The sequence below is a fragment of the Cyprinodon variegatus genome, unplaced genomic scaffold (genome assembly GCF_000732505.1).
Source record: "Cyprinodon variegatus isolate N-32 unplaced genomic scaffold, C_variegatus-1.0 Scaffold11, whole genome shotgun sequence".
Taxonomy (NCBI): domain Eukaryota; kingdom Metazoa; phylum Chordata; class Actinopteri; order Cyprinodontiformes; family Cyprinodontidae; genus Cyprinodon; species Cyprinodon variegatus.
This window is the reverse complement of record NW_015150464.1, coordinates 207,735-217,759: the sequence shown is the minus strand read 5'-3', so window position 1 is coordinate 217,759 and position 10,025 is coordinate 207,735. Positions and strand designations below refer to the sequence as shown.

General features: G+C 37.4%; 1 protein-coding gene across 2 annotated transcripts in view; it reads left to right on the top strand.

The window, feature by feature from the left end:
- Positions 1-10,025, top strand: part of dntt (DNA nucleotidylexotransferase) — a 139,016-nt gene that overhangs the window by 10,168 nt on the left and 118,823 nt on the right. For both annotated transcript variants that reach the window (XM_015380549.1, XM_015380541.1), the window contains exon 3: positions 8,080-8,181. In XM_015380549.1, coding sequence (XP_015236035.1) covers positions 8,080-8,181 — 102 coding nt within the window. The remainder of the gene's footprint in view (positions 1-8,079; positions 8,182-10,025) is intronic.

The following is a 10,025-nucleotide window of genomic DNA, read 5'->3' as shown; positions in this document are numbered from 1 at the left end:
CTCAAACACTGACTGAATGATCTGCATTGAGTGAACTATTCAGTGAATGATTCTTTTGAACAAATCAGTTGAAAGACCCGATACTTGGTGTTTAGTACACTCAAATGAACTGCTGTTTCCATAACTAAAAACACAAACTCTGACAGCTTTTATGAGGTGTTTGTTCTAAAAATGCTCCTTTATACTTTTCACTGAATATAGAGCTTTGAACTTGCAGTTTCACTTTGGTCATTTTTGTCCAATTTCTGTCACGCTTCTCGTTGCGTCACACCATAACCCGCCTCAAAGCCAACGCTGATTGGACGTTCGTTTGGTGAATGGCTCCAAATTTTCTTTAACGGAGAGTCTCCAGACTGATTAGCGAGTGAAACCTTGAAAGCTCGCGAGATCAGGATGGTCTCACGAGGCTAGGGGCTTAAACCATCAATCCTTTAATTTCAGGGCAAACTCTTACATCCAACACCACTGTCGCCCCTGTGAATGTGTGGATTGATGACTGAAAGACATCCACTGCCTCCATTTATCTCTACTACAGTGTGTTGAATTCATGTTAATGTGTATTTAAAGAAATTTCAATTAGTGGAAAAAATTGAAGGGGGGATATAAAAAAAGTCTAATAGACCAAAACTTTCATGACCCCAATGCAGTACCTCAGTTGACCCCCTAGAGGTCGCGGACCCCCTATTGAAGATCTCCGCTCTATAACATTAAATCTTTTGGAAGATTGTCTTCCTCTCTGAAAGACCCTCCTTAGCCACAATGATCTATCATAATAACAATGATGGTGATCTGTTACTACATACATTGAATTAGCAGCTCCTATAGCTTACGCTCTTACTTTGAAACTTCTGCACTAGGGCCTATTTACAGAGAAATATATGTTTTCTGAGGTTTTAAATATATTTAGAATATAATGGAATCCTTTAAAAACAACAAGAACATGACTCCATAGAAGTGATGTCCTTTCCTTTTTATGTTATTCTCTATTTATAAAAGACATGACTAACACCAGTTGTCTCTTCTCATATTACTGACCCTTTTCCTCTCGGATAACAAGAACGGCGTCCTCCATATTGTGTGAGGGTATCAAATGAAATCCTTCACTGGATGTCAGGACTTATAGCTTCCTGCTAATAGAGACATAAATACCATTTTACTGATGCATAAAGATTTTACCTGTGAATGACGCTATGAGAGCAGGGTAGCACTGGTCCAGAAAAAAAGATACACCATCTATATTACATACCGCTGAGAGAAAAAAAGATGTCAAAGCGTTGCCAGTGTGAAGAGCCTGGGATCAATATTCAATTCAGTGAATTATTACAATAATTTCCTACATTTAGAACAAAGATTCCAACTCTGACTTGAAGAGGTTCTTGTTTTTTATGTTTGTTTAGATGAAAGTAAAAAAAAAAAAAAAAAAAAAAAGTATATATACTAGATGAGATCATTCCAAATTTGCCATATAGATTAAGCCTATTTCTTTTCCTGCCACTCATTTTCTTTCTACATTTTGTATTTGTTATTAAAACTTATAATGTCTAAATTTACAAATCAGCTTCTCGTATCCTTTATTGCTTACAGACTCCTCCAAAAAATCTTAACAGCTATAAGCCCTTCATTGTTTCCTTTCACCGTCTTATTACCATTAAGCCTTTCTTGATGAGATTTACCATTTGATTTTATTTGCCGTATGAGTAAATATTACACAGTCAAAAACACACAGTGATACTGACCAACTGACTGAAGGTTTAAGTTTCCTGCAAAATGTAGCTGGAGCACAAACCTATTATATAATTTTCCTAATTTAACAACTCTAAATTCCAAATAAATTCAGATTAGGTTGCAGCTTCTTCTGAGCATATTTGCTCTTTCTTCTTCCCAAAATAAATATAAAGAAGTCAAACTGCAAAAAACAATTCACTATGACCTGATGGTTTTTCTGGTTTGGAGCCTGACCTTTCCCTTAATCTATTTGAGTGGAAAGTAACATAAAAACCTGGAAAACTCAAGTTTAACCAACGGGAGACTTAAAGGACTATAATCACTAATATAGGACCTCGCAGAGCTGGCTGTCTCTTTTGAGCCCAGAAGTAAACAAGCACAGCAGATGCAAAACATGCAGGTTATTACCGCTCTTTCTTTGTAAAATATTCAAAGTTTAAAAATACAGAATAAATGTACCTTCAGTCATTTACATCAAAATGAACCTTCTCTATATTTTTCCTCCTCACTAAACGTCATTCAGCACAAAGTTCTCATAAACACCAGCTTCACACAGAGAAAGTTCTGGTTCCGTGCTTCTGAATACATCTGTGTCCCTTTCCTGAATAGAGTCATTAGAAACGCCACTAACTAATTCTTGTTCACTTTTGTTCCCATAGAAAGTACCTCTAGTTACTATAGCTGAGCTGGTGCTTTCAGTAACTACCCAGAATACTCTTGGTTATAGTCCCATAGAAAGTACAGAAGAAAGTGCAGAGGTGGATAACCCAGGTCCAGAAAGTAAAACGTGCAGAGATCAGTTCCAACTGGTTGCATATCCAACTCCACAACAAAAACTAATCACCTGGTTAAGTGAACGGGATGAAGGAAAAACAAGGTAGTGTTTTTACTTTCTGGATCTGGATTATCCACCTCTGTTGCTAAAAGCTTAGGTGCTTTAAGGATGAGCTTGTGTTGCTTCCTTGAATGGAGCAATTCCTTCTCCGCAGAAGTACTCCTGCCCCAATGCCTCCATGCTTTTTTTGTTCATCTGAGTCACTTTACTGGGCAGAGGCTTTACATAAACTACCGCTGCTATTAACATTGTCACAGGGTTCCCTTTAATGGTGCCCCCCCATGTGATTTAAAGAAATTTTCCCTCCTCACAGTGACTTTTTGACAGCTGAACAAAGAAAAGTCTGCAACAGCAAAATATGCATTAAAAGTGTAATCTTCTTTAAGTAATAAAATGACTACTTTTCAAGTTTGTATATTTTGCAGTGTAATTTAACGCAATATTACCATCAATATATACATTTAAATATCCTCTCAAACTAAGACTACCATGCCCCATGCAGTTACACTAAGCCCCTGCAAGAGGGTTAACCCCCCCTATTTTCTGAACCACCATGTAATCTTTGTTTTTGATTGCAATTGAAGAGAGTGATGATTGTTCAGTCTGACTCTGCTTCGGCTGGAGCTTTATTCCCTATAAAAAAGTAATCTTTCTCTTCTTGCCAGATGGTTACTGAGAGTGCGTGGATGCTGGAAAGTCAATAATTTACTAATTTGCAAGACTTTAATTGAATTGTATAATAATCTGGATTAAATTGGATTGTGTATAGTTACGCCAGGCTCTACATTGGAAAATATCTAAATCTAGAAAAATAATTTTCAATATAATAAGTTCATTTGTTCTTGAATTGAGAAGGTAAAAGAGACATTTTGCCAATGGAACAAGACAATTTACATTTAAAATAAGAAAACACAGTTGCATTGTCATATTTTCAGTGCATTTTATCTAAATATCTTATGTCAAGATTAAAAATACTCATTACAATGGTACATCATCTTATTAACCTACTCAAATTAAGGGTAAATACGCTTGATTTAAGAAATGTTTATTTATTGCTAGATTGTTTTTCCAGTGTAAATGTATGATTATATTTTATTCAAATGTAACTGAAATTATTTAAATTATTTAAGCAGAATTTGATCGGAACTGGATTCCATGTAACTTTAGTTGAACTAGATCAGTTTTTCTTGCAATATTTGTGGGGCAATATTCGTGTAAGAGCCAATTTGAGACAAATTCATTTATAGTTTTAAAAAGCGTTAAAATACAAGATTGATAATTTTGTTTGTTGTCAAGATTATAATTTAAGTTTAAAAACTCTAATATTAAAACCATAAAATATTGAAATGCAATTTGAAATGCATATTTTTGGGCTTCCTGCATGCTGCAATTTTACACGTGTATTTTTTATTTGCTTTTACGTACTGTACGTAAGGACTGAGGGGAAAACAGACATGCTGGAAGCAACTCAGTTTTTGACCGAGTTTATTTTATACGAATATGGATGTTCTCTTATTTTTGTTTTCTTTTAATAAACATCACAAGTTGAAGAACTTTATCTGGAATTGCTCGCGTTTCAATACTAGTTGCTAAACTGTTTTTCCATGCGGTACAGAAGAAACTAAAGGAGCTGGAGAGCCACTACAATTTGTATTTCAAGGAGCAAGAAAAAACAATTGAAAAAACTAAAAGATTAGTGCTAAATCGATTTAAGAAGCATTGCAAAGTTAAAAATTCTTTAAAGCTTTACAGTGTGTAGACTTTACGTTTCGAAGTCAATGTTTCTGTAAACATTGTGAAATATGGTATTTTATTTTCCATTAAGCAGGGCGGCTGTTTGGCCCATTTAAGGAAAATGTGGTGAGATTCAATAATCTATAATTTGAAAAGAATAAAACATTTAAATCAAGTACTGGAGTTTGTGAGGATGTATGTGCTTTGGAAGACACATGGGTTTAATGTCTCAAGAGGAAATGCGTAGGTGCAGGGCCAAACCACTTTCCACAGGAACTGGAATCTTACTGACCTTCACCCCAAACGCTGCTCTGAGAGGATTTCATTAACCCGCTCCTTTGTCAGTGTCACAGGCATTAATGTGGAAGGAGCAACAATTCTGGGCTGTATTGATGGTTTCAATGTTAACACAATTCTGTGTGAGATGTAGCAAAGCTTATGGTGCCCTTTCATCTCAGCATATGGCGTGCATGGAGAAACTAAACCCCAGTGTGCAGACTGCTCACATTAGCTTAGTTACATCTAAGTCGCAGAGCAAAGGTGGAGAGGACACCGGAGGGAAGCCCAGGAGGGGATGTGTTTCTACCTCTGAGCTTTAACGTCCTCCACTTGTACAATATGCCTGCATAATAACTGAGCCCAGATGGGAGAACCAAGCTCAGCATGCTGATGCACGGAGGTTTTTCTCCATGGACCCACAATGCCATATTGGATTAAGCAAAGTGCTGTTAAGGTGGAATAGCAAAAGAGAACCCCGTCCTGTTGTGCTTTAAGGAATCACAAATAAGAAATGTTAAAGGAGGAAAAGTTGTTGAATGAAATAAATTTAAAGCTTTTACTTATTTATAATTTTTTTTAAGGGGGGGAACAAACCAACCCATCAGTGTAACATCCATTAACAAAAACGGTTTTATTATCCCACCATCTTCACTCCTGTATGACGCCCCTACCAGAATTTTAAAGGTTTAAAGGTACCCAGGAATAGTTTTCTGGTTAGAAAGACTTAACAATATTTCACTGGGATTTTTCCTCACCAATAAAGATCTTATAGAACGTAACTGAAGTTGAAGAAAAAAGGTCTAAAAAGGTCTTTCTTGATGGAAACATTGCCCTCATCCATATCATGCCACTGCAGCTTAGCCTGTGTATTTGGCTCTATCCATCTTCCTATCAACTCTGACAGCTCCCCTATTCATCCCAACACTGTGATCTTTGCACCACTATACTTAACATTCAGACCAAACTGTGGTCTTGTTTGCTCAGATTACCTTCTTCCACATGTTTGCTGTTTTTCCTATACAAGAGACAGGACTAATTATTGTCATGGAGTGGTGTTGGGTTGAGGACCCAAATGCAGAGGCAAGTAGGCAGAGGTGAATTTAGGTGGGTTTAATGATGTTCACAGGAACTGAGGCAGGAATCCAAAATCCAACAGAAATAACAGACGAACCAGAACCAGGGAGACATCAGGGGAAAACCAAACTCTAGGAGCCAGGGAGAGACGAGGTACGCAGACAGACGTTAGACGAGGATCCAGCAAACAGGAACTGAAGAGGGAGGGCTTTTAAAGGGGACAGAGACAAAGAGAGGGCTAACGAGGGAATTGAAAACAGGTGAGGGCAGAACAGAAAACAGAGCTAGGGAAAGAGGACACAAGAGGGCAGCAGAGGACAACAAATGGAAAACCAAGAAGACTGAATACTAAAAAGAAAATCATAACAGAAACAGAAACCTAACAATTATTGCTTTCTTGTGATAAATTTATAGTTTGCTAGTCTTCATAAAAGCCGGATTTAGAAAAGAATAGAAAATTCCTTTGTTGTCCCACAGCGGGGAATTTCTGGTGTTTACACTAGCAAAAATATATCCATAGTAAAAAATGGTCACACAAATGTGGACCTTAGAAAAGCTTATACGAATAACATAATAGTTGTCACGATCTGGGACTTTGCCCACCAGAGGGCGCCGTGGATCCAAGCCTGGGGAGCTTGGACTCAGCTTGATCAGCTGTTTCCAGTCTGCTGATTAAGGAAGCTTCCTATTTAAGCTGTGTGTGAATTTCTCTCTGTGCTGGATCGTGTGTCTTACCTGTGCCACCATGCTTGTCTGAGCCTTGAACCTGTAAGATTCCTCTGAGTTCCAATAAATATTGGACTTTTAATCCTCCCTCTGTGTCTGTGAGTCTGCATATGGGCTAGTAAAACCATCGCATCATGACAATAGTGAAGAGTTAAAACATAAACTGTAAAGTGTTTTAATGATATAATACTGTGCACCCGGAGAATAAATAACTAATATAGAGCTATGGACACCTATGCGATGAAATGGACAGGTGGGCAGTAATTAGTTACATTTACTAAGTTTGTATTTACTTGAGTAACAATTAAAACAAAAAATGTATTAAACTTTTAGGAGTAGGTTTACTGTTTCATACTTCTTACTTTTACCTGAGTAATATTCTTGCTACTCCTGCTGGAGTAAAATCTCTGACTACTCTGTCCTCGGTGAGTAATTTGAACTCAGGTAAACATACAGTAAACAGTAGGTATTCACAGTGGAAGTTTGATAGCCTGACCTAACATATATATATATATAAAATCATAAATCATAAAAAGTATTTCTTATGCACAAATTTCTTCCTGTATATTCATATTTACTTGTATTCTTTATGCATCCGAGTCTTTAAAATGCCAAAACTTGCACATATTGTCTGTCTGACAGCATAATTTGTAAACATTAAATGATGTTGTTATCCAGCAGTTACTCTGTACTCAAGTAACATTTTTACTGAATACTCTTTTTACTTTTACTTGAGTAAAAATAAGGTCACGCTTCCTCCTGAAAGACAGGTAAGGTAAGTTCACCAAAATAAACCACAAAAGTTAAATAATAAAACAAAACCTTGAAAAGTTATAACCCGATTTAAACCAAGATGTTATACTAAATGATCTGTAAAAATGCAAACATAAACAAAGCCGGGATAGTATATGAATGCAAACTACAGTATAATGAGATGGTTAAATCAAGTAAACAACAAAATAACAAATGTATAAACTGAGACAAATGGTGTTCTCACCCACTTTTTCACAATGTGGATTACTATTTTTATATGAACCATGCTTTGTAAATTGCTCAGGCTTGGGATTCTATTTTATAACCTGAGCCACACAGGTGGACAATATTTGTTGATTATCATTTATTTTTCTGAATTTTTTCAGAGGTAAAATAGTAAAAGGGTATGTAAAACATTTTTACTGCACGTTTTTAAGGAGTAAGAAAATGTGAAGAAGCTCTGTGATTTTTGTGTGTGGCATATATCGCCTCCATGGATGGTTTTTAAAGCGATGACATATTACATTTTATGATGATGTGCAATCGTTGCCCCGAATATTAAAAATTAGTTTGGTAATCCTTTTGCAGCTTATATTACAAACGTGGAACGCTTTATTCGAGGAATGAAAAGGCAATTTACAGGAGGAAAATTGGATGATGACAAGCAGATTTGTAATGCCACGGGTTAGGTAGTGTAATGGATTTGGATGCCACCAGACTGTGAGATGAGTGTCATTAGCCTGTTGCCCCGGGGACACATAATCATAAAAATAACTTCTCCAAGGCAAATGGCTGCATTTAGATGTAATTGAATTTGAACTCTTGGCTATGTGTTCATCAGGAAATGGCTTTACACACATTTACAGATTTAGACTGTCAGCAGTTCGGACTCAGAGGAAAACATGACTATGAGTGTTAGTGTGAATGAGTTTCTGGTTATTTCTTGTACACAGGACATCCTGCCGGAAGCTCCTAAGGCTGCCCCTGTGAATAAGGTTTCTCAATACGCCTGCCAGAGACGGACAACCACAGAAAACTACAACAAGATTTTCACAGTAAGAAACTCTTTAAACGCATTGACTTTCAGCCACCTGAGGCCGACGGTCTTACTTTGCAATGGAAAACTCTCCCCTAATCTGTTCTGCTCTAATTGGGTAGCTGGCTTGATTCACTCGCCAGCACTCTGACACAAAACAACATTAACCTCCGAATGAGCAGCATCTGCAGCCACAAAACACTGGAGGCAGAACAGCTGACATGCCTGTGATCCCTGCCGCAGGAGGGCAGACATGGACACGCCCTGAAGCTCCGCTGCCATATCCATCTCCCACCTTGTCAGTGGATTCATGGATCTGTCTTTCTGCCATCTGTTGCTGCAGATCACAATGATAGGAAGGAGGAAAATCAGCAGCTAAAGAAGGGGTTACTCAGGTTTACTAACTGAAGTGTTAATGAGTGGGAAAGGAACAGAGGCGGATGTTGCATTCATAACCATTTGCAGCAGCTGCAGGTGGTGAGTGAAAAATGAGTTGAGGAAGAAAGAAACAAGCTGGTGTCAGCATGTAGTCAACACAATTCCCTGATTTGAAATTAATAATTGCACATTCGCCGAGGCTTCTAGTGACAAACGGTTTAACCAAATCTTTTTTTTCCTTGGAATTAGAAAAAACACTTAGAAAATTTACAGTTACAATCAATGCAAAAAAAAACCTCTCCATAAGAAATATATGGATTTATCTTGCATATACTAGTATGACCCACTGATTTTTATTGTGTTCTTTTTGAGTCACAACAACCCTGATCCTTTGAGGCAAGGGCACCATTGGTTATTTGCTTCTTAAATCAAGAATCAGGAAATATTGTTCCCAGCAAAGGGTTCACATGGTATGCACCAGTGCTTTGATAGGGGCTATATGTCAAAGTAACAGCTACAGGGATGGCAAGACACAACGTTTCCAAGCAACACTGCTCAATGTTACACTGGTTGCCATGTTTGTCCAGGTAAACAAATTACAGACATAATGAACCATAAAATCTAAACGAAAACAAGATTAATCAGATCAAGCGGAATCTTTAATTACTCTGTGGTCCATTTCTTAGGCTCATGTTGAGACTTTGTTCCCATTCAGCTGTACACAGGGGATATCATCGCCACATAGAAACTCAAATATTCCATAAAAATAAAAGTTACTTTTAAGTCATACATCCCATGTTAATTTACAGGACAAGTTTGGAAGACTGCTGACTTGCAAGTTGTGGACCTTCATCAAAACGCCCTATGGAAAGAGTACTCTACAAAAGATTGCTTTCAAAGAGGGTTGTAGTCAATCAGAACATTTGAATATTACATAACCAGACTCAAAATTAATATGTTTCAGCCATAATATGTTTGCAGCTGTGTGCTGAGAAAAGTCACTTACATTGAGTGCAGCAGCTGACCCTGTTTAGCTGCAGGTCCGGCTGCAGAAAAGGTGCTAGAGAGAAATTAAGTTCATCTCGGTTCTTTCTCTTCTCTTGGTGGATTGATGTTATTCTAAAAATAATCAGGACAAGGAATCATGAGATGGTCTAACTTTTCCCAGGAGATGTCTGCAACACAAGCAGATGACCAGCGCATTGAAATGTCTAACGAAGCATCTTAATAATCGACTTGACTCTGTGCCTCTCCACTCTTACTCTAGACTCTGAGACGTTGATTTTTAAGAAACATCGCATACTTTGGTCCACTGGGCAACTGTCCAGATTTTTTCCCCCCCTTAGCCTAGGTAAGACACCTCTGACCAGAGGTGGAAAAAGTACTAAAATATCATACTCAAGTAAAAGTACCAATACTTGGATGAAATATTACTCAAGTACAAGTAAAATTACCCATCAGAAAAATTACTCAAGTACAAGTAAA